This window comes from Osmerus eperlanus, chromosome 3, assembly GCF_963692335.1.
Source record: "Osmerus eperlanus chromosome 3, fOsmEpe2.1, whole genome shotgun sequence".
Taxonomy (NCBI): Eukaryota; Metazoa; Chordata; class Actinopteri; order Osmeriformes; family Osmeridae; genus Osmerus; species Osmerus eperlanus.
This window is the reverse complement of record NC_085020.1, coordinates 9,379,807-9,403,970: the sequence shown is the minus strand read 5'-3', so window position 1 is coordinate 9,403,970 and position 24,164 is coordinate 9,379,807. Positions and strand designations below refer to the sequence as shown.

At 47.0% G+C, this 24,164-nt stretch overlaps 1 protein-coding gene across 7 annotated transcripts; it reads right to left on the bottom strand.

Annotated features, from left to right (window-relative positions):
- Positions 1 to 189: 189 nt before the first annotated feature.
- LOC134017444 (LIM and senescent cell antigen-like-containing domain protein 1) lies at positions 190 to 23,791 on the bottom strand. 7 transcript variants are annotated; one of them, XM_062457060.1, is made up of 11 exons: positions 23,620 to 23,791; positions 7,448 to 7,607; positions 6,265 to 6,331; positions 5,955 to 6,075; positions 5,502 to 5,651; positions 4,414 to 4,564; positions 3,448 to 3,540; positions 3,117 to 3,165; positions 2,958 to 3,033; positions 2,302 to 2,484; positions 190 to 1,377 (listed from the first exon to the last, which is right to left on the bottom strand). In XM_062457060.1, the coding sequence occupies exons 1-10, from the start codon at positions 23,646 to 23,648 to the stop codon at positions 2,346 to 2,348; spliced, it is 1,035 nt and encodes a 344-aa protein (XP_062313044.1). In that variant the 5' UTR covers positions 23,649 to 23,791; the 3' UTR covers positions 190 to 1,377; positions 2,302 to 2,345. The 7 variants fall into 7 exon arrangements, with proteins under 7 accessions (XP_062313044.1, XP_062313045.1, XP_062313042.1 ...); XM_062457061.1 differs by lacking the exon at positions 23,620 to 23,791 and adding an exon at positions 20,851 to 20,982; XM_062457058.1 differs by lacking the exon at positions 23,620 to 23,791 and adding an exon at positions 16,067 to 16,500.
- Positions 23,792 to 24,164: the final 373 nt, after the last annotated feature.

Sequence of the window (24,164 nt, the reverse complement as noted above, 5' to 3'; positions counted from 1 at the left end):
TTAACTGTGGAATGTATCAGTTAAGGCAAAAAAAGAAAGAAGAAAAAGCAGTATGTCAACTGTTTCAACTGAGAAGCTTTCTTCATAAGTGGATCTAAACCTTGTCGGAAGTCAGCAACCTTCTTAAGAGGATATGGTTTGGGGGGATTATATAGCCTAATAAACAACATAAAAAAAACAGATTCCTCACATCATTAGTCACACATCCGGTTTAATACAATTCATTACAACATCGACATGTGTCCCTGTTTGTTTACACAATATGTATTTTCCATCTCAAACACATACAGTGATGCAAAGAACAAAGGATTACACATTTCCAAATCATTGCCAGACAACTGGCTCGATTTATTGTGCCATAAGAGTGTGTTAGGCTACTTATTAATGGCATTGTTGGACCCATACACGTGAAGGCCATTGGTGACTGTGTATAAATCTTATAGGATACATAAACTGTAGCTTTAAAGCGTGAATGTAATGTTGAATACAATGACATGCAAACTGACATACAATGACATGCAAATTCATAACAAAGGTGAACAGAAAAGGCCTGCAGGTAATATCATGTAATACTGTGATACAAGTAATACACAACAGTCAGTATTTGTACTTTACACCATCTTATGACCTGAGGTGCTGGGATGGAGGCTTGTCTTTCTCCGTTTTTGGTACTGATATTTCCTATATTAATCTATATATATATATATATATATGTACAGTACTGCAAAAAAAAATACATATTATCACCAACACCAACAGTAAGGCAGTAGTCTTTATTTTGCACAACAATTCATGTTGGCTGACAGACTAACCTTGCATTTAGGCTTCTTTCTTATCTCAACACTTTCATAATACACTTCTTTATTGATCAAAACCCACAGAGCCAGTGGCCTGTGTGCATGATTTTATAAAAAGGAAAAGGATAAGTTAAGAGAAATAAAAAAGAAATAACATAGGCATCTTGAGGCTATATTAAGATGCAGGCACTGAGCTAAGGCTGATTAATATGGACACAACTCTGTCTGTGTCTGTCTGTCTTTCTGCGTAAGGCCCATGAGCTGGTCATCACTATGAGACCACGATTAAAAGAACAAATGAACCAAATCAATTGAATTTATCTACCATCAAACCTGACCATAACCTAAGACGCAACCATCACGAATGCCTCACAAGTCTTGCACATGTTGTCACTTTCCTCCTTTCTAATATGGTATTATGCAAGGCAGAGGTTTGGCCCTCTGTCTGCATGTACATCGGCCAGTTTACTTTCGGCCGACAGTCTCGGAGAGCTTCTTCAGTCTCTTCTTAAGCTCCAGGGGGAACTTCTCATAGCACTTCTTACACACCGGCTTCATGTCAAACTCCACAAACTTGTTCCTGTGGAAGAGAGAAACAATATAACCTTTACAGATTTCCAATCTATTTTCTCAGCCAGGTTGAGCAAACCACCTTAAATGGTCGTTCCTGTGTCTTGGCAAGAAACACTAAACCGCATAACAGGTGCGCACTGTGCATGTGAACTTGTTTGGTGAACCACTGAACAGCATCAAATCTGTCTGTATGTGTTTTAGAAGGCGTACAGCTAATTACATTCCCGCCATCCCTAGTCCAGCAGACAGTCCCTTTCATAGGGCAGCTTATTCCTTCCATGGGATCAGCAGACTGGGCACGTGGGAGACCCACTGGGGCCCCTGGAGATCACACAACCAGACTCAACGACAGGAAGTGATTAGGGATTTACCTATAGTACACAGAGCTAAGGGAACAAGGCCTCCCCTTCATTCTGTGACTGATCTTTAGAAATACACACCAGCCACTACAGAACATCCCTCTCCAATCGTGAAACTAAGGACTTCCGGGTTAGAAGTCGCTGTAGTGAGTTAAGCTTCTGGTGTGACTGCCGAGAAATAGTTGTGTACAGCTTGGTATTTTTGATGGAGGTCTTTAATGTGGTCAACACTAGGGTGGGAAATGCCAGGCCTGTTGCCAGACCAGCTTACTGTAACTCCTTGAACCTGTTCTAAGTATGGTGTTTATTATGGTCTGTTGTTAGACTGTACTTCCACCATGTGTGCTGGTACTACAACTAAGAAAGTACAATAATAGTGAATATGATTTGACAAATCAAAAGATATTTGAGAAAGTAACCGACATCAATGTATTTCATATGTAAAAACATTAGACTACAGAGTATAGGCAGATCTTAAAATGTATCAAGCAGAGAACCATTTATAGATACAAAACTGTGAGAAAGGCTGCACAATACAGGGGGAAAAGAAGTGGAAGAAGATGGAGACTAACCAAAGAATGGAGCGTGGAAGTAAGAAGGAAAGAAGGATAGAAGGTTACAGACACATGGCCATTTTCTTCTTCTTGTCTTTGGAGTCGCGCTCACGTTTGGCCAGCCGGCGTTTCATGTCATCTGGCATGTGCTCATAGCAGTGTTTACAAACTGGCTTCAGATCCACCTCCACAAACTTATCCCTGACAGGGACAGGTGCCAGGGAAGGCAGAAGACAGGAGAGCAGTAGAGAGAAGTGGGAGAGGAGAGGAAAGGAAAGGAAAGGAAAGGAGAGGAGAGGAGAGGAGAGAGAAAAGGAGAGGAGAGAAAAGGAGAAGGAAGGGATGTGGAGAGGAGAAAAGAATGGTACCCGAAGAACGAGAAAGTATAAAAGACAGGGACAGTGAATTGGACAACAGGAATATTAGAAGTCTGAGATTCAGAACAGGTCACAGACAGGGTAGAAAAGCAGTTGTTGCTGTAAGAAAATATACAGAAGAGAGAGGGTGGATGACAGACAGAATAGGAGAAGGCCAACTCTATTTTAACTGTAGCCCTAATTCAGAACTTATCGTTTTGCTTCTTAGCTATATCTTCATAAATCAATTACAACCGAGTGTGAGGCAACACAGGACTCAGGCTTTGTATCATACTGGGTTTGTGGACCGGCACTTACTTGAGGGTCAGTTTGGTGTTGCAGGTGGAGCAGGCAAAACAGTTGACACACCAGGCCTTATTCAGGGCTGAAACCACTGAAACACACCATCAACACACTCAGTCTAACTCCAAATTTTAAACCTTCAATAACTGTATTACACTTTGATCAAAATCTTACCATCGCCTTCAATGACTCGGTTGCAGTGGTAGCAGACATCTCCAAATAGCTGAAGGAGATGAATGTAGAGAGAGAGAGAAAGAGTCTGTCAGAAAGTTTCTTTTTGCTACACTTGTGAAGGTATCAATGCTTGCTAAAGTGCTGAAGCCATGCACAGTCTAGAATGCAATTCATGATTAAATCGTTTGGTAAGATTTTCATATCAGGACCATCTTGAGATGCATTCTTTCTTTCTTTTCAATTCAACGACGAAACAAACAAGGCCATCCAAAACAACACTGATGTGTTACGTTACCTGTGTGGCATTGGGGTCTCAGTGAGTGAGTGTTACCTGGTTGTAGTGGGTCTCACAGTAGGCCAGCCCCTTGCGTTCGTAGTGGCGGTGTCCAAGGAAGGGTTTCTCACACTTAGCACACACAAAATGCTGCAAACACACCCACCACCAAGCCCAGCACAACCGGTTAGTCCAGATGCATGGGTCAGGCTCATGAAGTAGTCCAGACCCAGGCCAAACCTAGTTCAGACTGAGGCTATGCCCAAGGCCAGGAAAGGCCAACTAGGTCTGGGATTAGATGGCAGCAGCGGGACAGAGTGCCCCCTGGTGGACGTTGTAACCCATTGAATGACAGTTGGAACAACCTAGCAAATGGAGATTTTTCTATATCGGTCTCCAGATTTATTTGACACACACTCATCACTGACCATGCCTGAAAGAACTTCAAGCTGAGCCATCGAGCATGTTGGTGCAGTGTAATCAGAGGTCCTGCGTGTCTGTGAGCGATGGGTATATACCAGTTACGTCCAGCAGGGGGAAGCAGTTACAGAGCAGGACAGAGCAGACCAGGCAAAAGGCAGCAGTCAGGGAGGAGTTAACCTAACCCTAACTAACCCCTCACCATATCAAAGTGCCTCTCACAGTAGGCGTGCCCCCCGCGCTTGTAATAGGGGTGGCCCTGAAAGGGACGCTCACACACAGCGCACACGTGGTGCTGACGCCAGGGGAACGACAGAAGGAAAGGAGAGAAGAGGAGGGACAAGGTAACAAAGGACGCTGAGAGGAAAGAGGACAATAGCAAGTGTGTAGAAACAGCAGAGGACGTCCACGATTCTGGGATAAGACCACTGAACAGGGCCACAGGTATGAAGGCATCGGAAACAACAGAACGGGGGATCGCAGACAGACATGAGAGGAGATAAAACAACGACGATGGCAATAAAACACGACTCAATGGTCACAAGGTTAAGAACGCTATTTCAGAACATCGGTCGCCATGTGACCGTGGTGCGGGTGTCATACCTCCACGTGCCATTGCTTGCCCATGGCGTTGACCACACGGCCTTCAATGGGTCTCCGGCAGGCCCCACAGATGGGCACGCCCATCTTGTCGTGACAGGGTAGGCAGTAGAGCTCTCCCTTCAGCTCCCTGGCATCCGCTGTAAGCTCCTTGCTACAGGGATGGAAACAGAGAACGGACAAACCTTACGACACACAATCACAATTCATTAAGACATGGGGACTAGCGAAATCTAAAGCAGATGCTGATGTGGCAGAAGTATGGAACAGAACAGTTGGGAAATGGGAACCATTTATCTTAGACACAATCGGATAAGATATCATGGAATTTGGGACGGGACCTGTTGGCTGAGACCAAAAAATGCCGACCACACCTCTGTGATATGAAGTATGTTAGCAAGGGTGACTCATTGCTAAGTGTGTGTGTGTGTGTGTGTGTGAGATGCTGGGTAGAATTGTTTAATTTAACATCCTGCCAGCAGTGTGCACCCGCTCTCCCTGCTTCCCTGCTTCCTGGTCTGTGTGCATTCTGCCTTATTAGGAGATTTTTTTCACACACAGCATGCACACACACAAACACACACACACGCACAGTGGAGAATGTGACGCCTGTGGCAAGTTCTTGTGGCAAGTTCCTGGTCAAATATTCATCACATTAACTTCACACTGAGAGTCACAAAAACAAGAGGACCTAGGTTCTAACTAATGTTTCTACTGTGACCCGTTTACACTACCTCTCCATACTACCACATTAGGCTTGATGTATGAGATGGCATTGCAAATGATAAATGTGAATCTTCATTATTATTGTGTGTTCATTCATCAAAATCCAGTGGCTTTCTACCATCTATTCCTGTGTTGTCATGTTGACCTGAGCTGTGTAACACAAGTGAACCTGGACAAGCCTTGCCCGGCTACAGAAAACACACACCCCGCCTAGCCGCTCCCTGATCAGATCCCTGTACAGCATTACATGATTTAGCCTCTCTATTGTCTTCCAGACATTGTGTTGGGACTGGGAGTGGAGAGACGTCATACTGACTTTGATGTTTGCTGTGTAGACGTGGTTGAGTATAGATTTGCAAGCGTACCCGCAGTTGTTGCAGTTGAAGTGGTCAGGGTGGTAGGGGTCATTCTTGAACAGCAGGGGCTGCTCCTCGATGATGGCGTGGCACTTCTGGCAGACGTATTTGCCCAAACCACGCGCCTTCTCGCGGTTATGACACGGGCGACACAGGTGTCTAAGGACGAAAGGGATGAGGAGATGGAAGGAGGGATGGAAGGAAGGAAGGAAAAGAGGGTGCAAGTACATAGAGAGATATCAGCGGTGGTCCCTGATATCGGTGGCAATTTGGACAAATATAATAATAACAGGATTATGCTGATTATTATGTAGGTGCAGCATACAACTGAAGGGATTGAAGTGACTCATCTGTATTGAGTCACTTAAGCAGTCTGGGCAATGATTGTGCTGACTGGTCTAGGAAAGGTCTGGCCTAATCAAGATTTGGACAGATTGTAATCTGACCCCAGTGTGAACAGACCTGCCAGCGTTCTTGACAAAGCCCACATCAGCCAGGACAGCCTGGCACAGGTCACAGCAGAAACAGTCTGGGTGCCAGCTGTTGTTCATAGCTTTGATGACACGGCCAATGATGAACTCACCTGGGGAGAACAGGAGAAGTAGATGGGGAAGAAGAGGAATGGGATAGGGAGGTGGAGCAGTAGTGAGTGGGATAGGGGGGGGGTTGGAGGATGGGGAGGAAATGCAGGTCAAATATTGTACATTTTACAAACATGACCTTCACCATGGGTGGGACTTTTCAACAGTGTTGGTGCAGTTCCTAAACTTACCACACTGGTGGCAGCAGGGAGCAAACAGCATCTGGAAATCATGCTCGCAGTACTTCCTACCCTCAAACTTCAGAAGAAGAGATTAGAGCAGGTTAAATAAAAATAAAAAAATAATACAAATTACAATGATTTTACGTTCATGAGTGTATACATTGCAAGATAGATTTGAACACATTTTCACCCTTAACACTGAAATATTTATGAATAATATGACTTCTTACACAAATAATGTAATTTGGTGTAAACAGTTGTTATTTTTTTCTATTGTGATTATGTAAGCAAATCTGTAAGCTTATCTTAACCCTTTTCACATTCACAGTGCTATTACGCTGGTGTTCTTTGCTTTCACATCCATCTAAAACTACTGCTTTGGGCCATCTCAGGTGGAAGTGAGATTCCGTAGAGTTTTCCATTGAGTAGGTGGAGCAGGTTGTGGATGTGTTCGTTGGAAGAGCGCCACATGAGAGCAATGCCTCTCCCCCTCCCAAATTGCCTTTTTATCAGCAATTTCTTACACTTCGTAATTTATTTCCAATTTCTAGAGCACAGCTACATCTAATCTTTTAGGCTTTCTTCGTGACATGTCGCATATCGCAAACACTTAAAGTTTTGGTTTATTTAGCAATGTTCATCACATAACTGTTTGGTAAAAGTTAACCAAAAACTTTCAACATTTAAAGGAGTATATATTACTGTTTTAACCTTAACATCACAAAAACTAAAATATGTTTGAAAGGAAATATCTGTTTTACACAGTGTAAAATGAAAAACATTGATATAGTTTTCATCTTGGAAATGTGCTTGGGATACTAAATGGATGTGCCATATCATTTACCCCTACAAACACATACGCTATGCCAGAGTTCCCCCTGAAATGTGTGTGTGTACAGTATCTGTGCGTGTGTACAGTATCTGTGTGTGTGTACGGTATATGTGGGTGTGTACAGTATCTGTGTGTGTACAGTATATGTGTGTGTGTACAGTATCTGTGTGTGTGTCAGTGTGTGATGACTTTGATCAGTCTTAGATGTAACTGGCCTTTTATCTCCTATAGTGTCCAGGCTTCTCCTGTGCATGGATCAGACAGATACTGGGGTACTAACTCCCAAGATAGGCCTCTAATGGACTACGAATACATTAAACTCCAAACGGCACTGTCAGGAAACCTCATGTTCTATGTTACCTCATAGAAGAGTCCCTCTGGGAACTGCTGGAAGCACTGGGCGCAGACGAAGCACTGCTCGTGGTACAGCTCCCCGTTGCTGTTGACGATCTTCTCTGCAGGGGCGAAGCCACTCTTGCAGCGTTCACACATGGCGTTGGCCAGGGCGTTAGCCATGTTGCTACAGAGCGGAAAGGAGAGGGATAAGAGGAGATGAGAGGAGAGGGATTATTATTAGAATGGTTTCCCACCACAGGTTAAAGAACGGGTCACACGATAGAGCAACAGCTAAACCAGTGTGTATTTGTATTAGCAAGATGTATCGAACCCGCCAGTGCTGAAGATCACTGATTGTGCATAGAATGTTTCTCTCTGTCATAACAGCAGCTGAGCTCCGTTTACAGGGCGGTGAGACAAGGGTGTGGTTTATGAGTAAGGAGAACTGATAATAACAAACACTCACACACACACACATCAGTGGATTTATTTTAGTTGATCCTCTGGCCTGTTCCCACAGTCACCTGCCCAGTGAGTCTGGATCCGTTTATCAGAGTATAGGGCAGAACAGTGACTGCATGGCAATCTGGGTTCTGGTGTTGCTTTCAAAGACATATGGCGTAGCATCCATCCATGTACGCTGCATATGTTTCTCTGTGGAAAGCTGAAAGACAAGTTCTAGGTGTGTGTGCGTGTCTGTGTGCACGTCAGAAAACTGCCAAGGAACAGCAGGTCCAGGAACTTTCCGATAAACCTGCGCCGAAAGGACGACTGTGTGAGGATGAAAGACTGTTTGCAGACGAGCGAGTGCAAAGACGACGGCAGAAAAGAAGGGAGTTCAAATAAGGGCATGTCTCACTCTCCAGAGTCCAAATAAGTTTTAGAGCTCCACAAAGACGGGCTGTTGGAGTGACACCCAACCGCCCAACTATGGACTAGGATGACTGCAGAACAGAATACTGCCTCTACAATACGTCAACACATATACTAAGCTTATACGACCAGACATAGTGCAGTACCAGTGTGACTCTCATGGAAGTGTTCTAACAACTGTAATCCGGTCTTGGTCCTCCTAGTCATGTTATCCTCCACAAGACCATCTCCATTATTGAGGGGAGGCCCTGGTCCAGGAGGGAGGGGGGGGGAGTAAGAGAGGAGGGCTGGGGAGTTTTCTGTCTGCTTTGTTTAAAAGGTCAGGATTCCACAGTGTGTCTGGGCACAACCCTGGACACGGACCCACACACGAGCAGACCATGTAAGGCCTGCAAAAGAGAGATCCCATTCAGCCCATAGCAACTCCCCTACATCACCATGGGAGGGAATATTAGCTACAGTGCATTTGTCTTTCTCCCTACACTCTCTCACCGACATCCCGCACACTACACAGGAACCAAGTACTCTCCAGCTCCTCACCACTGAGCTACAGTAACCCCCGTGACCCAACTATCCAGTAATACACAACATACTCAGGCCTTGTAACCTGATCCAGAAAACCAACTCATTGTCACAGCAGACATGGGATCAATGCAGAGCTCTCATCTGCCGTCCCCCGAAAGGCCAGAGCCTATTAATAGCCTGTCAGACTCCGCGGTAAGGGTGGTTGGTGAATGCAGAACCTGGCCTGACATCACACACATCGACTGGCCATGCTCCGCCGCAAAGAACTCTGAGAGGAAGTGACACGTCCCTTAGGCATTTCCAGCCCCAGTGCCTCTGTACCCCCCCCCCAACCCCCCCTCGAAAAGGAAACTGATAAGGAGCTGCGAAACGGATGGAGACAATAATATGGCAGAAACATTGCCAGTGAAAGAAAGAGAGAAAGAGAGAGAGGATGGGAGTTTGGTAAGTGAAGGTGGGCTAATGACGGGTCAGGGTTGTGAACTTCTGACCTGATACTGTCCATCCACACTGAGCTGGGTCCTCTATTCTGCTACTGACTATGAAGATCCCTAACCATCCAGGCTGTCAGCACATGTCTGAGTGGAAACATCCCTCTCCTCCTCTCCTCTCCTCTCCCCATCTTGTCCCCTCCCCCCTCCTCTCCTATCCTCTCCTCTCCCCATCTTGTCCCCTCCCCTCCTCTCCTCCTCTCCTCTCCCCATCTTGTCCCCTCCCCCCTCCTCTCCTCTCCTCTCCCCTCCCCATCTTGTCCCCTCCCCCCTCCTCTCCTCTCCTCTCCTCTCCCCATCTTGTCCCCTCCCCCCTCCTCTCCTCTCCTCTCCACTAATCTGGATGGGGAATCATTGAAATGTTCAGAGAACAGTTGCAACTTGGAGTCGCGGAGTGACAGAGCGTTTTGTCACTCCGTTCATTCACTGATGATCACATGTGAGCATGGTGACGGACCTAATGGGTGATGAACACTCGCTACCTAATTATTCAGCCAAACCTCAAAGTCTATCAGCCTTATATTTAGCCTGTCCTCCTGAGCTCCTGGGTCCTTCCTGTCTCTCTCACACACATACCTCAAATGCCAGCTGCCTGCTGGCATATTTCACTTCGGATAACAAACTCCCCCCAACACTAAAATAGCCGTCTGAGACTTTCTCACTAGGGAATAGCTACTAGCTAACACGGAAGCAAGATAGCTAGGTGTGTATATATGTACCGCAGAAAGCTTACCAAGCTTAAAATCTCAATTCTTCACATTGGGAAATGTACATCAACGTAGAAAGTACCAATCAACAAGTTGTTTGTAGTACAGACATTTCTTTAAAGGCTACTGTTTGTGTTCCAGATCTTCCTTATCAACTACCATTACTGAGTTACACAGATATTTTCCAGGGATTTAGATGATCTAAGAAGCTCTGAGACCTACAAACGCCAGTACGGCACCTTGTCAGACACAGCACCTTGTCAGTGAACTACCCTCAGCCGGCTAAAGCTCTGGTATCCTAAACTCTCAACCTTCCTGTACTCACAAGCGGGCGTAGAAGTCGCAGAACTCTTTGTAGACTTTGACGTCACTCTGCCTCCTCTGAGACTTGGACTCGGGCACCTCGGCCTCGCCGCCGTCGCCATGGTGAACGGCGTGCACCCCGTTCACCTCAGCGGGGGCCAGGTCGGGAGCCTCGGCATCCTCCGGGATGGAGGGGGGCAGCGGACGGCTTTGTACCTCCATGAGACGGCTGCTCGGCGGTCTAATGTCTCAGCCCTTTATCTACCCTAGATGCTCAGTATCTCCAGCACGCCCAGCCCCTGTCCTGAAACGAGCAGTGATCCAACACCAGCAGGGACAGACTGACGAGCCGCTCGCAGGAGGAGGCAGCCTGCGCTTTCCTTCTCTGTCGCGCACACACTTACTCCCACCCACCCACCCTCGCTCTCTCTTTCTCTCTCACACACACCCTCGCTCTCTCTTTCTCTCTCACACACACCCTCGATCTTCCTCTCTCTCACACACACGCACACGCACACACACTCGGCCCCACCCTCTGTCTGGCACACCCTCCCCTCGCGTGCCCTCTCTCCCCCTCTCTCACACCCTTTCTCCTGCCTTCTCTTTCTCACCCCTCCCTCTGTGTCTTAGTGATTTGTTTGTGGCGGGGGGAGGGGGGGCCCACTCTCTCACTAACAGCCCAACCTCCTGTTGCCAGCCCAGATCAGACAGAGGTCACTATTCCATTGGACACACACTTACACACATAGACACACACACACACACACACCATGGAGGAGTGCTACACTTTCGGCTTCGAGGAGGATTCATGTTTAGATTGCGATGGGTCTGGGGCTTGACCATCGTTTGTGTGTTTGTGAGTTTGTGTGTGTGTGCGTGGGTGTGTGTAAAGAAGGGCTGCTGAACTCTCAGCTATCCAGGAGATTTAACGCATGGATCCCAGTCCAAGTTGAGCAAGTCAGTATTTTGCACATGGGAGTTAAAGAACCCTAAACCCAGAGATATGAAGCCATACACGAGAGAACAGACTCACAATGCAGGAAATCTCACAGATTAACCCTATTGTCATTCAAAATGTATACCAAAAACGTCAACATTCAAATTTACACATCCTGCGTACGAGTGGCCAGGGTCTCCTATCAGAGTGAATGATAGCTGTTTATGTGGTTAAACTCAGCACTTCTTACTACTCTTACTAGCTCCTCAAATTAACGACCACTCGCTTTCTATTAAAAGGACGGGAGCATAAATCTAGACAAGATGCAGCTGGGAATGCATCTTTTATTGATGAGAACATCCCGTCCTATCTCTTCTGTTGACCCCAACTAAACACTAACATCTGTCATCATGTCAGTGAAATCTTCCATACGGAGGAGGTGGATGGTGTTGTGGATCGGGGTGTCCCACTCTCTGTGTCCAGGTCTGGTCCCTGTGTCCCCCCCTCTCCCCTCTCCCTGGCCAGGTTCTGGTCTAAAGCATGCAGGGACCCACGGGTGACATTCCTCTCCTCGACACTCTTCCATCATTCCGCAAATAGACACCCAGTATAGTCTCATCTCCAAACTTGGAACTGGCAGCTGCCGCTATGTGCCTGCGTGTGTGTGTGTGTGTTTACAATGTAGAAGCCAACTTTTTTTGTCCTCGCTGAAAGCAGCTGGTGTGTGTCACACTTTGACGTACTGTATTTGTTATGCAAAACAGCAATGAGCTACACTCTCGATCTCCCATTGCAGATCCCCCCCCACCACCACTCTCTCTCTCTCTCTCTCTCTCTCTCTCTCTCTCTCTCTCTCTCTCTCTCTCTCTCTCTCTCTCTCTCTCTCTCTCTCTCTGCCGTTGTATGCAGCGGTTTTGTTTGGAACATTGTTTGGAACTGTGACACACCTCAACGATGTGTCTAGCCACGGCTCCTTAGCCTGGAGCCTCGGAGGAATGCCTGACACCCAGTCAGACAGACGGACGGACAGATAGGCAGACTCTCTCCAGCCTCTAGCCACCCTGGGACCTGGTGCTGAGTGACAGGACAATGGGAAGGAGGGCGGGACCAAAACAGGAAACAGGGCGACTGATTACTGCTCTGAGGACAAGGAGAGGAGAAAGGAGAGAAAAACAAAGCAGAGGAGGGGAGCAGTAGGAGATATGTAGGTAGGGCTGCTCAAGGACAGGAAAATCGCGATTTCTCCTCTTGCCCCGCTCCTCTTCTTATAGGTGGCAACAAAGTGCCAGAATGCAAAGTGCATGTGTTTAGTCCACCCGCAGCTACTGTGTGCAGTATATTTCATACCCCTCGTAACCCTTTCGTAACCCTTGCCAGTATTCATGAGAAATTCTGTCATGACACATCATGAGCAGCCTGAAGGTACAAACACGGGCCGCAGCACCGCTGTAGAGGATTTCTACCAGGGCTACTTTTATTTCACGGCGACACCTGATCTGGACAAGGTAAAAATATGACCATGATCTGGGCCACACACACACTCTACTCTCTCTCTCTCTCTCTCTCTCTCTCTCTCTCTCTCTCTCTCTCTCTCTCTCTCTCTCTCTCTCTCTCTCTCTCTCTCTCTCTCTCTCTCTCTCTCTCTCTCTCTCTCTCTCTCTCTCTCTCTCTCTCTCTCTCTCTCTCTCTCTCTCTCTCTCTCTCTCTCTCTCTCTCTCTCTCTCTCTCTCTCTCTCTCTCTCTCTCTCTCTCTCTCTCTCTCTCTCTCTGTCCTCTGCAAGATGCAAACCCGACAGACATGGCCAGTGCGTCGTCCTTGTTCCATGACTCAACCCCAGTAGCACGGCTATGTACATGTCAGGCCATATTTACATATATGTCATCCTTTTTTGCTTATTAATGGTCAGAGCCTACCCTACTTCATTGTTCTGTGGGTACAATTCTATGACAACAACAACAACTGTCTAACCTACCTATCGCCTAGCGACCGACCGACCAACCAACCGACTGACCAAACGACCGACCTACCTACCTACCTACCTACCTAGCTACCTACCTACCTGTCCTACTAACCTAACTAGGTTGGCAGAAGCACATTTCAGAGCAGCCTCTTCAGCAGCAACAGTGTACCATAGCAACACTGACACTCACCTCAGAACACAGCAGAACACTGCCACCTAGAGACTGAACCTGCACACTGACACACACAGCCACAGGTAGCTTGTAACTGGACACAGGGGATGTGAGAAGGCACGGAGAGCAACATGCTGACCCGTGGGTGAGGCTTCAGGGTGTCAGTTCAGTACCCGTGTAGGCTATCACATAGAGATAACGCAAACATCTTTGGATGTCCTAGTCGGTTCTTTGTAGGGCTTTGGGGGGTTTTGCAAAGATTGCAGTTTTCAAGCCAATAAAAAGGTTTGGCTGTCTCACATTCCAGCCAAGTAAACTAACACATGTTAAAGGTCTGAGTGTCTCTTGGACTTAGGAGGACTTAGCTCTTCTGTCCATGGCTAAACCATTTTAATATGTGTCTCTGGGTGGTGGGTTCACAGCCTCACACACGTGCACAAAGACTTCAGAGACGACTCGCACTGTACAAATACACCCATAGACATTCAAGCGTAAGCACATCCAGACACACACGCAGAGACACACACGACACGCTCCCTGGAATGAGTCGATCTGGCATGCAGGCACCCACACCCACATACACCCACGCACGTAAACATTGCTTAACATCTGTAAGCGATGCATGGCAATATTCAAGTTTTCGGAATGCTATTTCCTGAAACTGTTTCCAGAGGAGCGTCATCTCTTAGTCTCGATAAAGGAGAAAAAATCACCATGGTAGCACATTTCCTGTTGCTGAAATAGTCCAACTGCAGACCTTTTGTTGCTCAAGCACCAGCCAAGTTGTGTACATAGGGGTTGTGTGGCAACAGTGTACACTCTAGACCTGGGCTAGATCTGAGATCTGGGACAGACCTGGGTCAGTGCCAGAGGCAGGATGCTACCATGACCCCCCTGAGGCTGCATGGCTCCGGGAGGAAGTGAGGCACCTGGATGTCCCCAAAACCTTCCCAGGCTCCTCCCCTGGCCCCTCCCAGCTCACCTCACCTCCAGCATGCTCTTCTCCCACAGGCTACAACCTCCACTAACTCACCCACAGATCTCTGACCCCTTCTCCTACTGTAGGTACAGCATCCATATCCCAGTTGCTGCACCAGCCCCTGTCCAGCCAGATATAACTCCTGGTGGTGCTACCGGCCTGTGGGTAAACATTTCCTATCACCTCAAGAACTTTATATACCGTACACAGATAAAATCACACGCAAACCCTCACTGAATGCCTGCATATCTAATGAGCCCTAAAGGCAGACCACAGGAGTGTGGATTCCAGTTTACAACCTCAGAGTAGCGGCAGCTTTGCACTGTTCACCCCCACCTTCGACCCGGCACACCGGTAAGTCGTCTGGTATATGCCCCGGGTTACTAGGAGAACCCTGAGGAGGTGTTGACCCCACCAGCTCTGAGTACACACAACTCTGCCCAGCTTGAGACACAGTAGTACAGACCTAACACAGACCTGGGGGAGAGGAACCGAGAGAGAAAACATACCAACACTATCACCTATAGAGTTATTCTGATAAACATTTCGCTTCTTATTTACATACTTGTGCGAATACTAGGAAGCAGAGCTTAGTCTTGCAGACGTTACAAGCGCTAACACTAACACCAACCAAGCTAACCAAACAAAACCTTTCTCTGTGTCTCCACTGTGTCAACAGGAACCATGACAACTGAGGAGTGGTTTAGGAAAACACGCTACATAACACCATGCATTTTTTGTCATGAGTTTGGCTCGAGTGCACATCCATCCATCAGCACAACGTGACAAGTGTGGTCTCGGTCTCGTTTGCCAGTCACCCCCATGCCCCTTCATCTCCCTCCGCCTGCTGGTCCCGCCCTCATTGTAAAGTCCCATTTCCTGGTTCGGGCCAGGAGGATATGTGGGAATCTGCTTGGCAGTCAAGTACCAGGGGCCGTCCATCAGCACAAACCAGGGACAGGGACAAAACAGCACAACATAATACACACATTGTGGCTCAAAGCTGCTGAGCTTGCATTTCACTCGGGGCATCGTGTGTTTGTGTGTATGTGTGTGTGTGTGTGTGTTATAGGATGTGACTGCCTCCTGGGACTGGTATATGTAGATGTAGTGTGTGTGTGTGTGTGTTTTTTGTGCTGTGTACTGCAGCACTGTGTCTGTCCGGGGTCACCTCTAAAGAGCTCATGCTGCATTCCTCGCATTTCAGCCCTCTAATCACTGCAGGATCAACCACACACACACACACACACACATACACACTCACACAAACCTGTCTGTGAGAAAGGAGGAATGCTTCACATACTTCTGATGATCAGATTTTAAAAGACTCTTTCATATTAGAATTGTATCAAAACTGTTCAGAAGAAACATACAAAATGGCCTTTACACAGTCCAGTCATTCAGACTCACAAGAGAGTGAGTAATACAGTACTGAGGGACAATGACTCACGAATGACTTTGCATATACCGGCTAAACCTCTGCCTCACCCTCACCTCAACTTCTGCTTCACTATCAACCCCACTCCCCGACCCCACCCTTTCCGTAACCATCCCCCAGACCAGTACACAGACCAGAGCACACCAAGTTTGCACAACGTACTGGTCAAACAGAGGCCCAGAGAGAGGGAGAAACAGAAAAGAGAGCAAAACACTCAAAGACAACCACAACGGGAGAAGGAGAGGGTTTCGTCTCACCTGAGGCTGTCTCTCGCCACGCTCCCATAGCTGTCGGGTCTCTCCTGTCTCCGGCGGTACAGGTCTGAGTTAGACAGCTCCTTCAGTCTCAGCGCATTCATCTTCCCTCCTCTCTCTCTCTCTCTCTCTATCTCCTCTCTCTCTCTCTCTCTCTCTCTCCCTCTCTCTCTCCCTTCCTTCCTTTACTTCCTTCCTTCCCTTCCCACCACCGGCCGGGGACGCAGCAACAGTAATCCCACGAGCGCGCGTGTGTGTGCCAGTGCTAGCTGAACCGACACCAAAAAAAAACAGTCTACCCCCACTGTCCTCTTCTCTCCTAGCCCAGGACAGGATATCACACCTGGGCAACACTCAGCAGATATGTCTTGTCTCTCTTTAACAGCTGGCTACACATTCCATGCTCCCTCTCTCCCTCTCTTCGTGTCAGGAACACACACACCTCCAGAGTACACACCCCGACGACTGACCTGCACATACACCGGGGGGGGGGCGTGGCTCAACTCTTGATCACCTATCAGCGCCTCATTCCTCCCCCTCCTCAGGTAGAGAGGGAAGGTCCCAGAGAGAGCGAGAGAGAGAGAGAGAGAGAGAGAGAGAGAGAGAGAGAGTGAGCGAGAGAAAGAGAGAGAGAGGAGGGAGAGAAGGGGGAGAGGGGGTTTTCTTGAGAATGAGAAAGCCAATTGTGCAGCAGTGTCCTTTCTCTTTTAATGTTCATGTGTTTCCTTTCCACCCCACCCCCCTCTCTTTCCTCCCCCCCCCTCCTGCTGCCTGCCAGCCAACATGGAAACACTCCTGTTTCTGATAGGATATCAGTGTCCCTCTTTACCCAATGACAAGAGGGAAAGAGAAAGATAGAGAGCAGGAGGGTGAAAGAGAGAGAGAGAGACCAGGGGCAGAGGAGAAAATAGATATATATATAGAGAGAGAGAGTGGCAAACAGATACTGACATAGAGCCAGAGAGGGAGAAGCAGGGGTAGGAGGTAAAGTTCCTCTACTATCAGTTCAGCGCTGTGTCTGTTCCCTGCTGATAGTAACTCAGTTCTCTCATCTCCCTCCAGTGTCTTGCGTCAGCAGGGTGTCAGAGACCTGGGGCCTGGGGTCTGTGGCCTGGGTCTGCAGGGGTGTGTGTTCCAAAGAACCCGGTCCATTGCTTCATCATCACACAGAGACATCTGACGTGCATCTTTCACGAGAATCAATCAAAACACAGTCATTGTCCTTTGCACCCACAAAGCCCCACATCAGACGAGGAGATACCGTCTATCAGCTGGCCACGGGTCACCTGATGAAATCAACAAAGTTCCTCACTCCAAACAGAACACAACCTCTGCTACCACCTGAGTCGGTGGTACTTGAGGAATATTAGGAATCATTTCCTATGAATCACATGGACCATGGCTGGCCCAGCCACGTGGACACTGTGGGCTTCACATCCCTACAGCGCATTCTTTCAGCTCCTACATAGAACCCTACACACCATAAATTAACCCACCTCTCTAGGGTCGTAGCCACGCATGCCCATGCACAGTCACACGCACACGGGCCCTAGCATGCACGCTCTGCCGACATCACCTAATAGTTATACGCTAGAAACTCTGTCAATGTCCCCAACAGCGTGCGTGTGTTGCTTCTGTAGAACTCCCCTCGAGCGAAACTCCACGTATGCAGCGGATGCAACCATAGCAACACACAAACTGAGAGCCATGAAGAAATGTCAAGTTATGAATAAAGCATGACGGGACAGTGACAGTGTTGGAGAGAGAGGGAGGAAATAAGTGTGGGGGGGGGTAGAGAGAGAGAGTGAGAGAGAGAGAGCGAGAGAGAGAGAGGGAGAGAGAGAGAGAGAGAGAGAGAGAGAGAGAGAGAGAGAGAGAGAGAGAGAGAGAGAAAGAGAAGAGAGAGAGAGAGAGAGAGAGAGAGAGAGAGAGAGAGAGAGAGAGAGAGAGAGAGAGAGAGAGAGAGAGAGAGAGAGAGAGAGAGAGAGAGAGAGAGAGAGAGAAAGAACACGTTCTCTCCTTCCACCACTTTTACGACTGAGAGATTGAAGCAAACAACATTAAATCCAACTACTCACACACGCACAGGCAAGCAGACAGGCAAACAGGGAGAGCAGAACTAGACGTGATAGAGGAACTTCCTTAGTAATACCGAATGCAATCACAACACTGTTTATAATTAGACAGAGTGTCACCAATCGCTGTGGACTCCAGTGGAAGATTATCAAAGAGGTCTACTTGCCTGTTGCTCAGGGTTCAGAAAGATCTGAGGGAGGGTCGAGTGTAAGACTAACAGAACATTAATGTTCCTCTTTCTAGATGGATATTATTGGTTAATACAGAATGGGACGCGTATGTGCGTGCGTGAGCATGTGTCTGTGTGTGAGTGTGTGTTTACTTGTTAAATTGGGAAGTATGTGCTGCAGAGATGTGGAAGTGGAGAATTCTGCTGAGTGTACACACCCTGTGGCCTTCACCATCTTCTGCCTGCCTTAACCTGCACAGCATTCTACACCACTGTCGTTATCAGTCAACTGCACAGACACACACACACACACGCACACACACACACACACACACACACCCATTAGCACAACTATGACACATCTCTTTACCACTGACTAGCTGCAACAGGCTCACAATAAAAATGTCTTAAAATACTGCAGCGCTGGCTCTTAAGTGGTAACAATAATATTTAAACTGCCGTGATTGAGAGTATTTCTACCAGCCAACATCACTTGAACAGAGAGCACTGCAGTCCCAGGGAGGGATGAATGGATGAAATGAGGGGGGCTGTCGCTGTCTTGGTGTGTGGGGTTGCATCAAATTCCCCTTTTTTGCTCTGTTAAATTGCTGCACCAGTCCACACTTGACCGGTGGGGATCTCATTCTATTATGACTGTAACTGTTAGCTGCTCCTGGCATTCTCTAATCCCTGCTCTCCTCTCTCTGTCCCCCCCACACACATCCCTTGTGGTGTGGGGGGTTTGAGTTGTCAGCACCTGCCTGGTCGTCGGTCAGCCAACGCTGGACCTGGTCGCGAGTCTCCCGGTCCTGTCCTACATCTATAAAGTTGAACAATGGATTTTGGTGTTTTAAAAACCCATCGACACTGTATGACTATGTTTAGCCTGTGTTCTGCTCCTCTCTCCCACCAACCGTCGCTGGAGGAGGGGATCCCTCTCTGAATTGCTCCTCCCAAGGTTTCTTCCATTTTTTTCTCATGTTGAGAGTTTTTGGGGAGTTTTTCCTTGTCTTCCTTGAGGGTTTAGGTTGGTTGAGGGGCAGTTCTATGGGCATATGTGAAGCCCTCTGTGACATGCATGCGTGTAAAAAGGGCTATACAAATACATTTGATTTGATTTGAATGGATGGATGGAGGGATATGTTCTGGTGCATGACAACTGATCAGAGAGACAGATGTTGATCAATTGAATCCCACAGCTGGGAACGATAATAAACGTGCTTGTTGCTTGAAATGAACGTAGGAATTTGCAGAGTGACAGTTATCGGGTTCAAGTTTGAACGGTACACACACACACGCCAGAACACAAGCCAGCAGACGTGCCTCCTCCCCTCGGAGGGATCGCCCACCTCTCTGGTAACGGGTGAGAGGAAGCCTACCACACCATGTGACTACCCTGCCACCTTCTGGACAACACAGGAACTGCTGAATCTCTAAACCGTTCGGAGGCTGCCGCAAACGTATGAATACATGACGTGTAGTCTATATAACTTAACGTGTTACTATAAAATTCGATTCAATCCAACTTAAAGACAGGGCTGGTAATGTTGTTGTAAAGCACTTTTTCATCATATTTGCTGACATAAACTTCTTGATAGCAACCAACAAATCGAAAGGTTTAACAGTAAATTGAAATCAATCAGATATCTGTGGGCGTTGCAGGACTGTAATAAATACAACCAATCATTAAGGTCTGACCGGCACTAATGATTGGATGGCATTCAGACCAAATGCAATGATTGGATGGGCTTGAATGCAATGATTGAATACTTGTCTGTCTGTCTGTCTACCCACCTCTGTCTGACTACTGCCAGTAGTCAGGAAGCACATTCATGTTTTGGAAGACTGGCTTTTAAGGGAATGGGTAGGATATTTAGGTTTGAATCCTCTCAAACTAGAGTTAAAATTGCTGAGTTCGCAATACTTACCTATGCTGACTTTATTTACAATTATTAGTACAATAATGCTATAATCCACAATATTTACAGACCTACAGAACAGTTTCTCAAACTGTAAGCAATTTAAAAGTGTGCGGGGAAGATTGTTAACCCTCGTGCTGCCTTCGGGTCACATGACCCAAAGGTTCATAACGAACCATCGTTGTGTTTACCCAATTTTACCCAATACAAAAACAAATAAAAATAATTTTCTTTTAACCTTCGCAATGTGGGGGGTCTGAGACAGCCCAACTGTTAAAAGAAAATGCTTCACTTTGTTTTTGTATGCGGTAAAGTTGTCGCAATACGACGGTGGGTCACAATGACTGATGGGTCAGAACGACCCGAAGATAACACAAGGGTTAAGTTGCAATTCACTTCACACTGACTTGCCAAAATGGCACTGATTTGACAGATAATGTTTCAGTTATTACAGATACCCAAGCCTCATCATGAATGCAGTCTTTAAAACACACAGCTTGACCAGTCTTCCCCATTCTGAAGGCTACCATTTGAGCTGTAGAGCAGAAACCAACCGAATCTGCTCTCAACAGCAAATGCATGTATGTGTAATGTGAACAAACACAGATGCAGGCCTCACCAACCTCTCCTGGATGGCCAATGTAAGCCTGTTGCTCCTGAAGTACTGTCCGTGCACGAGGCTACTCCCGCTGCAACTGATGTCCTCCAAGTGGTGTCACTGATCCGCTGTCCCTACAGCTACTATCGCTCTCTCTGTCCGTCCCTCTCTATCTCACTCGGGCCACATCATTTCCTGTGTGCTGTCCCTGTGGCGCTGGGCTTGGCTGACAGGCTGCTTGTGGTTCCATGTTGACTCACAGGCTGTCATCAGGGTGTCAGGGTAGGGGGGCTGAAGGACACACAGCCCCGCCCAGGCACATCAGGTCAGGCCCAAACTGCTCTCTCACTACTCCACTAACTGCTACTGCGAGGACCATTGTGATGGCACGGGGACTAGATGGGGAGGGACACACGAGGGGGCAGGGTGTGTGTGTGTGTGGGGGGGGGGCGGGGCGGGGGTAGTGGGGGTCTGCTGGAGGGGGCATCACATCCTGTTCCTATTTTCTCGACCTCTCTACAGCCTCAGATTAGATCAATTGGCCCAGATGCTCACTGGTTAAAGGATAGAAGAGTGTGATCCTTACAGAATAACTTCTTCAGAATAAGCTCTTCTCCACAACTCACAATATCTGCGTGACCGTGTTTGCATCCATACTTTCACTTTGTATTCCTCCCTACAAGGACTCATGGATTCACGCTCTGTCCACTAGTTAAGCCTAGTCACATTTAAACTATGATTCATCTTCACAGCTACTTCTGCTGAAGCCAAAAGCCACAACTGACCTCTGAGCCAGTGAGCCAGACCATCATTCTAGGTTTCCATCCAGAACCCCCCCCCCAAAACATGCAATTATCCCGACAATTCGAGTTTAGAATGCAGTTTAAATGGTAGGCTGAAGCATATATGGCTTGGGGAGCCAGCTTTGTTTATTCTGAGAGTGACTAGAAAAAAATTGCTTTTGTGTCACAGAGCCCATCGAATACAGGAAACTACCGATACGGCTACTCATTCTAATGTTGTTGTTTTACCCATTACCACCACTAGAAGGTAGTGCTAATACTGTACGTGATCAAGCTTGGCTTCCTGCTTTGTGTATCAACATCCAAACACTTTCGAACCTAACCACAGTAGAGCTTGGTGTTAGTCTCATGACACCTCGAGCAGGCTTTGTAGGTGCAGGTCACATCCAGTGTTACTCTAAACAAGATGGGGACAGGATAGAGGTAAGCCTGAGTTGTGTCAACATGCTGATGAAGCCAGAAGACGTGCGGGGGCGTGTAATACTAGAAGAAAATAATAACGAGTTTGCAAATGGACACACACAAACTACTGTGAGCCAGTGAATGAGCTACTTTGTGTGTGCGTGTGTGTGTGTATGCATCCTGTGGTAACAGTAGTGTCCAGTCAGGCTGCGGGAGGGAGAGAACCATATGTTTATCTGGACATTCCTGGTCCGGGAGGGTCTCTGTCTTTCATTTCATGTTTTCCTCTGTATCGATATGACACTGTGTCATTATTCCACTCTCTCCATTTCACTAATAGACAGCCTTTCCATCTTTCATCACAAACCCTTCTTTCCAGCTCAGGTTTATTTTTATTTTTTTACATCAGTTCCTTTTCTCTTTATTTCTTCTCTCATAACCTTCTACCTGTTCTACCAGGAGGGAGATGTCAGAAAAGTTGAAGATGTAAAAGGTTACATCTTTAACTTTTCTGACAATATGGCAACCCTATATCTCTTGTCCTCAATCTCCACCATTCAATCTCATCTGTGTTCCCCTCCCTCCATTCATTTATCCCTGAGACAGGGAGAGCGATAGTAAACACTGTAGAAAGGCAGGAAGCTATTCACACATAACAGCAGGGTAAGAAACACTGCTGCCTTGGCAGAATGACCAGTGCTGGGCAAGCACAAAACATCTCAGTTGGTGTGTGTGTGTGTGTTTACTTCAGAGTGTATTCTAGTGAACTATAGGACAGGAAAAAACATTTTCCTTCCTGGCAGTAGTCTCAGCAATGACATACCCTTGAAGCACAAACACGCTAAGAGCAAACACCCACACACACCCACACAAACACATAGATACACACATATGGGTGGAGTGCAGTAGGGAGTAATTAATATGCCAGGAAACGGATGTTTGGGAATTTGGAAAATATCTTGAGGAGTACAAGTCAAGACGAGCACTAATAATAGTTATAATAAGCTGAGTGGAGTTCTCAGACTCCAATTCCTCTATTAATGCTGTCTATACTTACTCCATCAGTAAGCTTGAGTCAGCATTCATACGGTTGCTTGAGGTCTACAGTGGTGTCTACAAGTGTGCTGTAGACTGGTCAAGGGGGTCCCACTGGGGTCAGTGGGGTTGCAGCCAGAGATCAAGAGTTAAGGGTCAGAATGAAAGGCACTTCCTATAGTTAGTGAGTGCACAAGGTTTTCACTGGCATTGTGTTCATTTCATTGTTGTAGTTCTACTGCTTTGTTGTTCTTATTCATTTATGACATTGCAATAAAGGATCCAGTAGATCAGCTGCGTTTGGCCTAAAAAGTTCTAAACTGTACATATTCCTAACAGATCGTTAGGCAAGTGTATTTCAATAGGATGGAATTGGCGATAACCTACTTATCCTTGCGCCTTATACCAGTATCCGCCAGACAAGCAAACGGGACGTTACATACGCAGTCTTAACAAACGGCATTTGTCAGTCCTGCATAGAAAGTGGTGAGTCCTCAAAAATATATTTTATCAATCAACAACTTCGGTGTATTCAGTTTGTGTTATGTACTTACCCGTTGGTCATTTCTGTCACCCCAAGCATTTTTCTAACAGATTGCAAGCTGGAGTCAGGAATAGTCTTCTGCTGCTCTCCAGATGTTTCCAGCTGCCGTAAACTGCAACTGGACACAAGTTTCTTTAGCAATGGCGAAGGAACCTCGCCTATTTTTCTTGTGTTGGAGTATGTAGGCGAGCTGCTACAATGTAATATTACTGGACTAGACCCGCCCCTTGAACTTCAAATCAGTTTTATATTGAGGGAAACGCGCACACACTCTCAATGTGACAGCGCTTATTGGGAGACCTGTGATTAAATAACAAAATGCTTAGTGGGAAATCTGTGACAAAAGAACAAAATACCACAAATATGTTAAGTTGGCTACTTTTACAATTTTGCTGTTATCTGGAGGCACGACGGCTCAACATGGCGGTTCATGAGCGGAGGCATAAATCTCCAACCATTGCAAGGCTTTACTCAGTGTGCTGGATTTACTGTAATTTAACGAGTAAAAACGCTAAATATGCCCAAAATATTAACAGGTGTATCAATGGGAAAACT

Coding starts and splice junctions, on each gene's coding strand:
- LOC134017444 (XM_062457056.1), bottom strand. CDS start 10,544: ATGGAGGTACAAAGCCGTCCGCTGCCCCCCTCCATCCCGGAGGATGCC. Junction 7,608..10,344: donor TGCGACTTCTACGCCCGCTT/GTGAGTACAGGA, acceptor TCCGCTCTGTAG/CAACATGGCTAACGCCCTGG. Junction 3,166..4,012: donor GTGAGAGGCACTTTGATATG/GTGAGGGGTTAG, acceptor CATCTCCTTCAG/CTATTTGGAGATGTCTGCTA.